Source organism: Pteropus vampyrus, unplaced genomic scaffold, assembly GCF_000151845.1.
Source record: "Pteropus vampyrus isolate Shadow unplaced genomic scaffold, Pvam_2.0 Scaffold154, whole genome shotgun sequence".
Taxonomy (NCBI): Eukaryota; Metazoa; Chordata; class Mammalia; order Chiroptera; family Pteropodidae; genus Pteropus; species Pteropus vampyrus.
The window spans coordinates 1,641,923-1,656,764 of NW_011888935.1; the positions used below are offsets into that span (position 1 = coordinate 1,641,923).

Consider the following 14,842-nt stretch of genomic DNA (forward strand, 5'->3'; position numbering starts at 1 on the left):
GTTCTAATTCCAGGTGTTTATCCTCACCCAATCATTACACAGGTGTCTATGAGAATTTTTATTGCAGGGATTTTGATACACATATAGATAGAAAAACATACCAAAATATTAACTCTGATAAAACATTACCCCTACCGATAAAACCATTAAAAATCACTAGCTTTTTTTCTATTATTCATTATACTTACATGTCTAAAGTTTCTATGACAAACGCCTATTTTCTTTTAAATAATTTGTCTTGTTTTTATTTTCTTCTTTGGAAAAAAGAAACTTTGAAAGCACAGAGATGGTGATTGGAAAGCTGAGATACCTATCCAGACTCAAATTTTATTTTAATCCATTCAACGAGGCAGATTAAATGTGAAAAAAAACCAAAATGGTCCGCTCCCTTATGCAAGTGAAACTCTTGCTTATTTTCTGGTTACTTCTACCTGCATAGAGAATTGTTCAAGGAAGATGTTTACAACCCCATACATATTTTTGAGAATTTTGGCCATGAAGTCACAATTGTCCACACCCGCACAATGATTTTTTAATTAATGAGACCATACATTTGGTCAAAATATCTTTGTTTGGAAATGCAAGTCACAGCAGGTAGTAGAAGAGAAACAGACCCCAACTTTCCCATGAGCTCTCAGAGTAAGAAAGCATCCCTTCCCCTGCATCAACTTCTGGTGACACACTGGAAAACGGCAGCCTACACACAAAATCCCGAACGTGACTGTGGACTGTCAGGTAGCCAGACTGGCAGGTGTAGGGGCTGAAAGGGCTGCGTGCCACAGCAGTAAAATGTCTGCGACAGTCACACATTTACAATCAGTGTGCTGGTGCTTCCAACCCAGGCTGAGGGGTCTGTTTTTCCCATATTAGGCAATGGCAAGGATTTCAAATGGACCAAACACTAATGCTGCTTCAGCTGGCAGAGGAGAGGAAAACCAAGAGTCCCTGAGTTATTTATTCCAGAGAAACTAGCTGCGAACCATCTGTCCACAGTGTCACCACCAGTGCCACCCCATGTGGACCTTTCTATGCTACATCTTTGCCCCACTTCTGTGAGCCCCTCCCCTAGTCTTGGCCCCCAAATCGGAAGTCCCAGCCTTCCCCTGAATAGAGAGATAAGTTTATTTCAACAGAGCGACTGGTAACACAAAAGATCTCTTAATGCTGCAAAGTATTATTAGTTGTCCAGCTGCAAAAATCACTCCTAAAACCTTCATTTTAAGACTGAATGCAATGTTTCCCCTATATAACATGACGCAGGGGCAGGGGCGGGGGTGGATGGGTGGAGCATAAAGCATGGGAAAACCAATGCTTTTGCATTGTAGGGCCTAAAAAATGGTTCAAAGTTGAAAGAGTAGAATTAAAAACCTATTAAGTTAGCAATAGCAAATAGGTTACATACAGCGAAGACAAATTTTCAAAATATCTACAAACCACATGTAGTGTCTACGTTTGCATCTAGTTAATTTTTGGAGAAACGGCCTTTTAGAAAATAAATGGTCCCATTCTGAAAAACTAATTCTGAAAGACAGAATTAGTAAGTAAAACAAGGCCAAAGACAGATCCTATAGTGAGTGTAGTTTTATATTTGATCTATATGTGCTGTAAAGGAAAATGTAAAAATGAGACCCCTCAAGAGAGAAAAACTCAGGAGCTCTTCATTAAAAATAAAAGCAAACCAGCTATGCAAAGGTAGTTCAAAATTTATTTATAAATTTGTTTAAAAGAATATAAAATATTTATTTTTCTTTTGCTCACATTTGTACACTGAATTAAGAAAGTCAGGATTAAAATTTAAAAAGATGCCAAATCTTCCCCAAACCTGATCTGAGAATTAGCTGCGTAGAGAGACAAGCATACAGCATCCATAGATTTCGCTAATCTGAAAGCATCAAATGATTCCCTTATTTTCTGTCTTACTAACATTGCTGAAATTATACTGCCGATAAGAGGCAAATGCAATCAGAAAAAAATACTGTAACGCATCACTGGTGGTAAAGGTTAAATACGAGTTTGGTAATCAGCTCGTTCAAACATGCGTAACCCGTGACAGGGAGAAACCTGTCACTCTCGGGGGCTCAGCTGAGTGGGTGAGCAACTGAAGTCCAGGTAAAAGCAGCGAGGATGAGCGAAACCACATTAGAAAAAAAAGCATCTCACGAAGGTTTTCAAGGTCAATTGATAAAGGCCAGATGGAAGCAAATATTTCTCACATATCCTGGAAGACAAGGAAAACAAAATTACTACAAGCAGCAAAACAAAATTCAAAGCCTTTGTAAGTTCACAATAAAGTTCCTTCAAAGAACACTCTTACTACACCAGGCTTAGGTGACTCTTTGTTAATGATTTAAAGTCCCAATGAAATGACTTTCAAGTCCCATTGCATTTGATTCGCAAAATAGTCTGTCAACAATAAAATGGCATGTTGAGTGATGTCGTGGGTTGTGTTCTTGGAGATAGGCTAACATGGGTCACAAATAATAATGTTCTTAAATGCTGTCACCTGCCTCCATAGTTACAGCAAGGACAGGACTCACACGGTGTGGAGCAGAGCAATTTAAATGGAAATGCATGGAGTCTAGTTGTATTGTGCTAGGCAGCAGGAAGGTGGCTTCTCGGGGGGCCTTGAGGAAGGGAGATAGACTGAATGAGTCCCCTCCCTCACCACCATTTGCAAAAGCCAAGAAATCTCCAGCAAGCCTCCCAGAATGCTGGGCCGAGTGACCCTTGGGATTCAGACTGTCGCTGTTCTCTCTAACACTCTGGAAATCTAAAATCTCAGCTCATGGCGAACACTTAACTGCCCTTGAAGACAAAGGATTTAGTTTCCTAGTATTCCAAACGGTCTCACCTGCTGCTATCATGGAAGAGACCATTTGAAGTGACTCTCAATGTCCCACCCAGGTGCATCGTGAAAACTAATAGAGGACTCTAGAAAACTAAAATGCGTACAAAGCAATTTTCAATTATCAAATAATAAATATATATTAAGTAATATGAGAAGAACATGATTTAAATTTTAAAAGGTTTAAAAATAAAGATCGATCTAATTTGTCTACCCAATACATATTATTTATCAGAAGCCTACTGCTTAAGTGTCTACATGACGTTTGAAGAAACAGCTTCTTCCTTTGGCTTTCATCATAGTTTTATCGTCTTTTTTGCCTCTTCTTTTCCTTTCTTCTTTGATTTTTCACTGGTTCCAATACTTCCTCTGAGCCCTACCTGTGACTTAGGAATATCTCTCCTCTCTCATTCCTTGGTAGAGTTCAATCTCATCTATCAACTTCTAAAAAAATGATACGTTTTTAATATTTCCTATATTATTAACCTTTCGTTAACTTTTTTTTTATTTACAAGGCAAATTCAAGATAAAAGTTTATGGCTTCTTTTCTTCCTTTTGTATGGTGTCCTTTGATGAACAGATGTTTTATTTTAATGTATAGTTGGCATTTCTTCTTGGTTTTTAGTTTGGTCTTATGAAATCCTCCCTAGCTCAATTTTACAAATTAGTCTAGTTTCTTCTGAAATTTAAAAAGTCTTTTTTTTTATTTAAAAGCTGTAAACTACCTGGAACTGATTTTTATGCATGGTGTTAGGAAGGGACATAATTTCACGTGGGTATTCAACCAGATTTGTTGAAGAATTCATTTTCCCCCGAGTTGTACTCCGCCTTCTGTCACACATGAAAATTGCAGAAATGGTTGAGTCTGCCCGTGCTGATTCCATATCATATTAAGTGTTTAATTAAGTCCCCATATATACTTCTTTATCTTTAGGAGTGAACTGGGTATTCTCAGTTCTTTGCTTTGATTAGAACTTAAATAAATCCATGGACGATTAGAGAGCTCATTCCTATCCATTAACAAGGTATAACTCTACATTTACCTATTCCTTACTGTCTTCCAATAAAATTTTATATATTTAAAAAAAAAGGTTTTATATATATCTTTGATTGGATCTTTTTATTAGATTGTTTTGTTTATTCCCAATGTGTAGAAACAAAGTTAGTTTTTATATACTGATCTTATATCTACCAACATTGCTGGGCTCGTATTTATTCTAATAATTTGAATATAAATTATTTTGTATATTCTAGGTAGATAATTGACTCATCTGTGATTTATAAACGTTTTCTTTTTCATATCTTAAATCTGATTTAAAGGAAATGTTTTTGATGTATTTTGATTATAGATTTTTGATGCCTTTTTTTAGCTAAAGAAATTTCTGTCCTATTCCTAGTTTGCTAAAAGTTTTTACCATAAATAAGTATTGAAATTTATCAAATGCTTTCTCTGTACCTATTGAGATGATCATATGGTGTTTGTCCTATAATTTATGAGGTGAATTATCTCAGTTTTTTTTGTTTTATTTTGTTTGTTTATTCATTTATGATAAGCCAACCTTACACTTTGAGATAAATTCAATTTAATAAGGACATACTGTGCCTTTTAAAAATTTATTACTGAATCTATCAAAATTGTGTTAATTTAAAAAAAAAATTTTATGAGAGTTTATTTGAGCCTAACCGATGACATATGCCAGAGAGCAAGATCTCGAGAGCTTCAGAGAACAATAGTTTTGCAGCTTCTTTCTAAAATTGTGTGCATTTTTTTGAATCTGTGTTTATGAGTGAGACTGGTCTTTTATTTCCTGGGTAGTCTTTGCCTGATTTTGATTGAAAGTTACATTCAGCTGTTTAATACTTTTGAGGAATGCTTCTTCCTTTTCATTTATCTGAAGAAACTTTCTAGACATTTGGAAAAATCTGATCCTTGAACATTTAGTAGAACTTTTCCATACTACGTGTAGGGCTGGTTTTCATTTTATGGGGAGACAATAACAAATTAATCTATAGCATTTGCATCATTTTGAATTCCCAGCAACAATGTGTGAAAGAACATGTTTCTCTAGAGCCTTACCAACTCTTTTGTTTTCTGGAATTTTTGGCCAAGTAATAAATGAGAGATGATATTTTGGTTTAGTCCTTAATTTGTATTCCTTTTATTATGATAAATTCATTGAGTGCTTTAATTTCAATGATTATGGTTTTTTATTTCTAAAAGTTGTTGGGTTTTGGGGTTTTTTTTCCAAATCTTCTTGGTTGTCTTTGTCTCTTATTTTTGTTCATGGTTTTAAATCCAGTATTTATTTTAACAGATGTTTTATGCATAGCTATTTTAAAATTCGGTATCTAGTCACTACTACATCACATCACTCAGTTCTAAATCTTTGTCGTTTTGGTGAACCTCAACCACAGCCACCTGTTTCCTTGTCCTTGTAATAAGTTCCAGTCACTGTTTTATGCTTGGAATGTACCAGCGAACAAAATAACCAAAGGGCCCTGCTCTGATGGAATATGGAACATAAATTACCACGAGGAGAGACTAAGAGTAAATAGTCAACAAGACGTATAAATAAACGATGTTAGAAAAATTATGTTAGAGGTTGCAGGGTGCGATGGAAAAAAAACATGGAACCCGAAAAGAAGATGGCAAGAAACAGGTGGCAGTATTAACTAAATGGCCGAGGGACCCTCACTGAAGTAGAAGCCAAGAAAATACTTGAAGGGGAGCAAATCATACGGATATTGCAGAAGAGTGTAGAGGGAGCAGCCGGTGCGAAGGCCCTAAGGTTCCTCACGTTTGCAAAGACCAGCAAGAAAGCAAGCGTGGCTGGGGAAGCAGGGCTGTCGGAGGAGAGCGTCGGGGCGGAGCGGAGTCCAGATCGCGCAGCACCTGGTCGGCTACTGCGAAGACCTTGTCTTTTCCCCCAAGTGATTTGGGAGCCGTTGCGGGGTTTTGAGCAGAACGGTGATGGGGTCTGACTACTGTTTCAAAGGCATCACTCTCGTACGGAGAACAGACTCCAGACGGGGGAGTCGGGGAACAATGAGACCACTTGGGAGGCTATTTCAAGAATCCAGATGAGCACTGATAGAGGCTGGAACAAGATAATAATGGCGAAGCTCATGAGAAGATTCTGGACTGGATATATTTGGAAGGCAGAGTCACGAATAGCTCCTGATGGGTCAGCTGTGGGGGATGCGAGAGATGGGCTGTGTCATTACGCAAACGGGAGAAAGTGTCGATAGGACACGGGGGCGAAGGAATTAAAGTTTAAGTTTTAGACATGCCGAGGTCGAGATATCTATAAGCTATACAAGTTAGAAATGTTAAGCAGACGAATGGGTATGCAAGCCTCTGGCTCGGAGGAAGAGGTAGGTGCAGGCTAGAAATAGACATTCAGGGGTAATAAGCATATATACAGTTTTTAATTGCATGAGTTGAATGAGGTCGCCGAGGTATCAAGTGAACACAAAGGATGGAAGGTGGTCCAAGGCGGATCCCCGAGGCGCTGCAATGTGGAGAGGATGAAAAGATGCAGGGGACTCAGCCAAGAAGAATGAAAAGCCGTGGCCACTGAAATAGGCAGAAACCCGGGAGGGCCGTGTCCCAGAAGCCAAGTAAAGCAACAGTTTTATCACCGATGACAAATGATGCTGACAGGTCACAAAACAAAGGCTGAGAAACAGCCATTGGATCTTGCAATGTGGACGTTGTTTGTGACCACGACGAGAGCATTTCTGTTAGGCTGGTAAAGCCTGAAACCCAATGAGAGTGGGTTTAAGAGAAATGGGAGGAAAGACGTCAGAGACACCAAGGACAGACACGCCTTGAAGTTTTGCTCTAAAAGGCGGACAACAACACAACAACAACAACAACAACAACAAACAGCGAGAGGGAAAGGTGGTAACAATGTTTACTTATTAATATTTTACGCTGATGGGAATTTTCTAATTGAGATGAACATCTGGCAATTCAGAACGGGGGAGTATTATGAGAACGGAGTTCCCCAGTCGGTGGAGGAGACAGAAACTGGTCCACGAGGAAGAGCGGGCACACAGGTAGGGATATCTGTAGGGAGGTAGAGGTGGAGGTAGAAGTGGGAGCCAGAAGTTCTCACCTTTCGGTCATACTTCTTTCAAGTAAGGGAAGAGCCAGTAAGCACCTTGGACTTGGAGATGCCTGTCCCACTAAGGACACGTCAGTCATCCTCCCTCACACCACAAGGAAACAATGCTTTTCCCTTTTCAATCTGTGAGGAACCTAATGACGATTTCTTCGCTCACTGACGTCAGGCCTACCAACGGCCACTGGTGAGCCACATCTCCTCGTCCTCACTCCCTCAGCAGCAGCCCATGTGGTGTTCATTTGCTCTCGCCCATCGTCTCCCCCTCAATCCCAGGTATGCTCTACACCTGGGGAGTGGTTAAGCGGAGGAGAAAACGTGCAGTGTGTTTCCAAGTCCTGTCCAAAATCTGAGTTTCAATTGCATTTTACGACTTAAAAATTGCATGAACTTGGACAATGTCTTAAACTCATATAATTTGTAAATTGTAACACGTGATGCCAAAACACTGTATTTAGACTCTTTTCTCTCTCTCGTGTTGTCTCTTTTCTGAATGCCGTAGTAATACACGTGACCATAAATGATGGATGTACAGACACGACCACTATGCATTCTCTGCAAATCTGCTTACATTCGGTTATCTTCGATATGTATACATTTGTGAAATCTATCTATGAATTTTAACTACTGGATGCATTTTAAGGAAACATGTATGTAAGATTTCTAACAGATCATCTCCTCGAAAATGATCTTTTGTTTATCAAGTGTTCATTAAAAAGTGCTCTTTTCTTAGAGTTTCCAGGTCAACAAGCACTTGGTTATTTTGCTGTATTTTACCAATTTAAAGATTGCTATCTGCTCCATTTTTTTTTTTTGAATAGATACATATGCACTTGGGCTTACAGTTAAGTTGTAAAGCCTACTGTAGTTAGTTTTGATTTTGTATACATTGCAAACCCCACAATCACACACATGCCAAAGATTTGGTGCTGATTCAGTAATATATGGTGCATAAAAACGCATTAAACGCATATTACAAGTTGCAAGGTTTTCTTCACAAAAATCTGTAAGGACGTTTCATTTTTAAAAAGTGCCTTTTGCTGTAGGGTTTTTTAAAAAATCATTTTGCAGTGAAAAATTAAATACTGGTTTCTTTGATATGCTAGCTTCGCTGAAAGAATGTATTACCGGAGAATGCTTACTATTTTTATAACCATATTTCACTTACAATCTTTCTGAAAGAAAAAAAAAAAATTCACTTGTTTTTGTTGTAAGCCTGGGCCAGGGGTGATAAAAAGCCTTACAGTCCAGGCAGTCACAGGGCAGGTGTCATTTTTTATTGCGACTGGCTGAGCCGAAATGAGGACTTTCTCCCTCTCTCAGAAGCTATTGTGGAATTTACAGTAATCACCCTGGCTGACTGCCCATCGCACAGCTGAACAGCACACCAAAAAAATATTTGGGACAAGGCCATGACATATTTTTTAAAATTCTCATTGGTTTTATTCTTCAACTTTGAAAGAATTTTTTCTTTTCTTTTTTTTTTGTTAAGAGAAAAGGGAAAAACTCACCCAGCCTCTACCACCATTCAGGTTCCAATTGCCTCCAAAGTATTCCAGGCCACCTGGGTCACTTCTGCCTTGGAGTCGGTCCAGAAAAGCATTATTGACCCTTTAAAACAATGAAAGATGCGCGTCAGTGCAAAGCTTGCTGCTGGGCTCAGAGGGTTCTGAGGACCCAGCGTGCCATCCGGCTGACCATGGGCATCGCCTCCTCTCTTCGGCTTAGAAGAAACCTACCAACACTTCTTTTCACATTAACTCTGACATGCTGTTAACAGCCCTTGGCTGGAGCTGGCGCCCGTTCTGGCTCAGGCCGGAGGGGGGCCCAGTTCTTAACTTCACAGATTTCCTCACCCATCCCACCCATCCCTGAAGGCCATGTCAGCCATGAACCCCAGGGGCGGAGGAAAGAGAGACGCCTCTGCGAGAACGGAAATGTGAAGAGAAAGCAAAAATTGCTCTGAGGCACCGTCGTTGCCAGGGAGATGTCGCTCCCACGTGCCAGTCGTGTTAAGTAAATCCCGCAAGTGAAAAAAAGAAGGTGGGAAGAACGTATGGGGAAAGGGGAATAGCGTAAGAGGGAGCCCCGAATTTTCAGACGGAATGGGTACGCCTTTCCCTGATGCTCGGTCATACTTGCAGCAACCCATCTCGGAAATTAAGTTTGACACGTAGGAGGTAAGACCACAAAAGAAGGACAGAAAGTGATTGTCATTATGGTCGGAATGAGGCTGAAGTGTAGGGTCATGGTTATCTTCTGTTTCTGGAGCTGGCTACCTGGATGTTCGCTCTATAATTCAGGAGTCTAAATATTTGTTTCATGGACTTGGACATGCCGGTCCCGCTAAGGAATGAAAAATTTTAAACGAAAATTTTTTAACTTAAAAAAGTAAATTCCAGGCCACAGCATGCTCTGAGCTGCCTTGGTATGGCCGAGTAGAGTGAGGGACGTGAAGGCTGGAGAAACAGCGTTGGAACGGTGCCCTCCGGTGCCATCGAGCTACTGAAGAACAAAGCCATTAAGACCGTGAGCTTCTTGGCAGAAACGCAGTGTCTGGTGCGGAGCAGCAACTCAGCACGCGTTCACCGGGGAAGGGTGAGCGGGACCCAGTCATATCGGCCCCCTTTCGGTGATGGAGACTGGCAGATTGTGGTCATGGCAGGTGGCTGTAAGTCAGTGACTGTGGGAGATTTGTGGACTTTGAGGATGATGACTGCTTGGTGGCAAAGTCAGAAGCTGGCGGTTTTTGTTTTGGCCGGTCTGTGCTTGCTCAGTGCTGGCTAAAATGCCAACTGCATGTTGACACAGTTGGATCTCTAACTCACTGGGTTGCTGTTTTCTCGACAACTCCAAATCCCATCAGACCTTGTTCCATCTTCATTATTAGAAAACTCTTTTTTCCCCCTCACCATAAAATCATCTGAGCGCCATATTCTGGTCAGCCTGGTTCGCTGCAGAGCTTAGTTTGAGTCACCTTTACAGGACCTCTCTGCATGCAAATTGAACGGGACCTTACTTAGCTGGAGATCTGCATATTAAGGAGGAGAAAGCTGACCCCGCTCCCTCATAAACAACATGACCAGTGGTATTCTGGGCTGTTTATCCAGTCTTTCGGTCGGTGACAAAAATGGACTTTCCCTCAACGTGCCCCATACTGCCTCGCTTCCGACCACTGGAAGTTCTGGCTCCACCCACTGAAGACCTCCTGAATTCAGCCATTCCTTTCCGTGGCCACCACTCTAGCCCAAATCATGCTCCCTCACCTCGCTTCTGCTTCCACTCCCGCTCTCCATGATCCATTCTCCACACAACCAGCTGACTTACTCATAAAGGGGTCCTGCCTTCCTACTGCTCGGAACCCTCCCATGACTTCTCATTCGTCTGAGAGTAAAATCGCTGGCTTCTGAAATCTTCTATTTTCTGGCTCCCGCCACCTTTCCTACCTTATTTTGTATTATTCTCTTCCTCACCATCTAAAACCCAATCATCTGGAACTCAAAAAGTCCAAGCTCATTCTCACTGTAGAGCCCCTGCGTTTGTTCCTATGCCTGATAATAGAGGACATCCATATGTTTTTGTCCCCCCTGGCTATGATCCTGTGATGTCAGCTCTTCTTTAAGAAATTATCGCCTCCAATCTCTCTCTTAACATTATCCCGCGATGTGGTCCTTACGGTACGTATCACTGTCTGAAATAATCTTGCCGTTAAATTGTTAATTTCTATTTCTTTCCTCCAGGTTGTAATTTCCACATAGTCTGGGATTTCTCTGCCTTGTTTACGCCTACTCTCAGTGCCTGGAACAAAGCCTTCGCGGAGTGTGCTCTGATAAGTAAAAGATGAATGAATGAATGAATGAATGAATGAATGAATGAATAATCCGGAAGCCCCTCCTCTGCCTGCTTCTGTGACTGCAGCTGCTTCATGAAACCACCCACAGTGGTGAGTGCAGACTGTAAAACTGCTCATTGCCCCTGCTGTGAATTCACTCGAACTGATGACTTGTGTACATGGGGTGATGCGATTCACTCTTTATCATCAGTTACTAGGAGGACAGCAGAGCGGGGCAAACAGAGATCATGGGTGGTAAGAGAGATTGTTTTTCTCAATTCCTATCAAGAATTCAAAAAGAAGGGAGAAAAAAGTACGTTTATATTTTGGTGTACTAGTATGAGAAAGCACATATATTTCATTGCTGTCAAACCAATGCTCTGGATTTTTTTTTCCCCTCAAGGTTAATTTGGATAAAAACTATTATTCAAGAATGGTTCGCGTTTCAATAAATCAATTCGGTTCATTCCAGTTTTCAGCCTGCAGTCTAGATCCATTCAAGCCTTTGACCTCCAAGGTCTATTTCTCATCTCTGGAGTTTCAACTTTCTTTTCTTACTAAGTTACACTGGGTCAGGTGCAGGCGCACCACGCTCAGTCATATAGGATTCATTGAAAATGTTGGGAATCCCACAAGCTTTCTACTATAAAACTCAGAGTTGAGTTTTGAGATGAGTTTTCAGCTGTGTGAACTTCTAAACAATAGAAAGCACATTGTCTTTTTGACTCCAATGAAATTAATGTCCCTTAAGGAGAAAAGTTAACTTATGTCCCCGACACACCGACTACACAGCTTGTGTTGTTGCCCTCAGCAGGAGTAGACAAAGCTATTTTATTCATTAAGAGGTTACTGAATGCGTATTTTCATATAATAGCATGAGAAAGCTCACTATAAACTCTAAATGCAATATAAACATAAACTTTTCAGGAACTGATTTAGAATATAAAAAAAAATGTGTTTAAAGACTTGATCAGTTCTTTCAAAACTGATTACTAAATTATTATCCAGAGAGATTTCACCATGGATTATATGTATATTTGGATCTACATTTAACTAAAATCGATACAAAGATAAAATATAGTATAGAAAATAAATAGCCCCACCGATATTTAGGTATTCAGCAGTATGGAAACAAACCTAAAGAATGAGGCTCAAGGTTCCTAGAACAAAAAAGTAATCCTTTCTGCCTGTAATCGAATAATTTGTATTTGTATTGGGTGCCTATTGAAGATCAATTTCTTAGCACTGGGGCCCATTAATGTGATATATCGTTATCTTTAAGATGCGTAAAGCTTACAATCCTCAGAAATCCAGAAAAGTAACTGGCTAGTACGAACAACTGGTGGTATACAGGTATAATGTCGGGTTTATTTATTTATTTACTTTTAATAAAGACTTTTAAAAAGAAAATGAGAAAAAAAACCAATAAAAAACTAAATTAATTATGGCTTATTTTACAAAACACAGATAGTGTTTTGTAATGGTGTCCCCTCATCCAACAAAATAGTCTCACCGGTATATCAGAGTTTCGATATTTCCTTATGACCAGAGAAGAATGCACGAATTCACATTTGACATTTTTACACTATTTTGATGGGGCTATGGAAGCCGTGCAATATAGTCAAAAGAATATGAGCACCCATCCACAGCTCGGGGCTCCAGCAGAATGGGAGCTTCCATTTACACCTTTTAAAGTCTCATGTACAAAACGAAAGCACCAGAATTTTAAAAAACACGTTAATGACAGTGGGAAGGTTGAACACATAAAAGAAGCCACTCGGTTTCAAAAGAAGAATTTGCCCCTTTAAATCAGGAGAGCCTTTACGTTATATTATTCTCCTGAGACACTCAAGCACACCGCAATAAACTCAAATGACCCAAGTGCCCCTCAGGAAAGTCCTAACCTAATAATGACAGGTACGGTGGCTATTAGCACTGTCCTGACATCGACATGATATTTTACTGGGTACTCAATGTCTGCTATTAGGAATAGGATAGCGAGTACTTACATTATTAAAAAGTCTTTAATGGTTCTATTTTAATATATTTTTTTTTCCCTAATGTGTTAGTCAATATGAAACGACTTTATGGCAGTTTTTGTCTGAGCTTTTGTATTCAAGTATGCGCATCCCACCACCTACACAAATCCAATTATTCTGCAGTAGTCTACAGATGGCAAACACCATCTCAAAGGATGAAGGTGCTTCTTTCCCTGGGAGGCAAACTCGGTATCACTTAAAGAAACACATAGCTCGTGGGCATGATTCGGTTTCTAGTGTAAATTTATGCCACCTATCCAGAAAAATTGGCTATTGTATGTGTATATACATGTGTGTGTAGCAGTTGTCATCCTCTTAGGTATTATTATACCTTAATAATAAAAGAATCTAAAAGGTAATATAGGTCCTAAGACTGTATTCAATATTACTATAGTGTTTTCTTAAAACATTGCAAAGACTTCATAGGCAATTTCATTGTCTTAACCAAGCATGCTTATTTTTATCAGCCATTTCTACCTCCTGTGTTCAGCCTGCTGGGTTTTGCTTCTTTCTTCCTCCTGCTGCTGGCGCTTCAATTCCAGTAATTCACTCTAGGAACAATAAGTTTTAAAATACGGTTTTAAGTTAACCTGGTTATACAGAAGACACCTAAATCAATGACATAGTTAACCTTGGTTGGCGCAATATTTCATTTTTGAAACTTTTACTTAAGTACCATTTCCATGCACGATTATTTTCTTATATAGCTAGGCAGCAAAAATAATTGTGCCTAAATTGTGAGATTAAAAATCAGGTTCGAGGTATCAGACCAAGAGGCACAACGTGTGCAGAGAGAAACACAACGTGAGTCAAATTTACCTGTGTCTTAACAAAGAAAAACAAATCAAATTAGTCCCTTAAGGAATGTCACACAATACTATTGCTTAGCCATTTCTCTAGCATTTCTTTCCTAATAAACTCATAGCCACTTACAAATAAACACTGGATTCAATTCTGTAGTGCAATTCCATTAGTGAAAGATTCTCCAGCCTGGAGATTAATCACTCAACCTGTTATTGACTCGTTACTTCTAATATTAATAGAACTTTGAACTCCCAGGAGGAAATACTTTCCTTCAAATAGGAGATCACGTTACTGCAACTGAATCTCTAGCTTCTGACATTCTGATTACCCTCTTGGAAGAGGCAGCTGAACCTCCAAACTCAGTTACTACATTTACAGTATTAAACCAAAGAACTAGGTACCAGGATTTCTCTAATACTGAACTACCTACATTGAGGCAGACTGAGTTTTAAATTTCATTTCAAAGGCAGCGAAAGGCAGAAAGAAAAAAGACTGATAAATTTGACTGAATAAAAATTCAAAGCTTCCAGTGGGAAAAGAACATCATAAACAAATTAAAATAATTAAATTTTTATGCCACATATAGGCCGATTCATTCATTCATTCATCCATTCATTCAAAATTACCTTAGTGCTCATTATGAATAAAGGCTTGGAATTATATGATGGAGATACATTAATGAATAAGACAGATCATATCCTTGCTCCTTCAGAGTTTATATCGTAGAATAAAGGAAATCACAAATTAGTGAAAGAAACATTCAATGGTCATGCTAGCAGAGGATTAAACATGCTGATATGAGGCTCGGTTACTATTTTAGACAGAATCTCAAGGAAGGCCTGAGGAGGGGGCTGAAGACTTCATGTAAACCAATAAGAGAAAAACCACCACCAGACAGAAAAACAGCCAAAGGATAATTAGACGCGGTTCACAGATAAACTACGTATTACCTATAAATTCAAAATGGCCACCATCTTCACACACAATCAAAGAAATATAAATTGAAACAATGAGATAAAAAAATTTCCCCCTAGCCTATGGGCAAAAAGTAGAACAGTCTGACAGACCATCAGGTACATTCAAGCACTTTGAGGCAGTGTCTAAGTTAGTGAAAATTAATTTAGTTTTTGGAGGACAAGTTAACAATAAGCTCGACATGTTAAAAGTAGACATCTTTTGCACAAGTGTTCAAAGA

General features: G+C 39.5%; 1 protein-coding gene across 3 annotated transcripts in view; it reads right to left on the reverse strand.

The window, feature by feature from the left end:
- Positions 1-1,683: 1,683 nt before the first annotated feature.
- EPSTI1 (epithelial stromal interaction 1) overlaps positions 1,684-14,842 on the reverse strand; it is a 75,613-nt gene continuing 62,454 nt past the window's right edge. For all 3 annotated transcript variants that reach the window (XM_023536348.1, XM_023536349.1, XM_023536350.1), the window contains 3 exons: positions 13,321-13,394; positions 8,484-8,583; positions 1,684-2,218 (listed from right to left, as the gene is read on the reverse strand). In XM_023536348.1, coding sequence (XP_023392116.1) covers positions 2,210-2,218; positions 8,484-8,583; positions 13,321-13,394 — 183 coding nt within the window. In that variant the 3' untranslated portion in view covers positions 1,684-2,209. The remainder of the gene's footprint in view (positions 2,219-8,483; positions 8,584-13,320; positions 13,395-14,842) is intronic.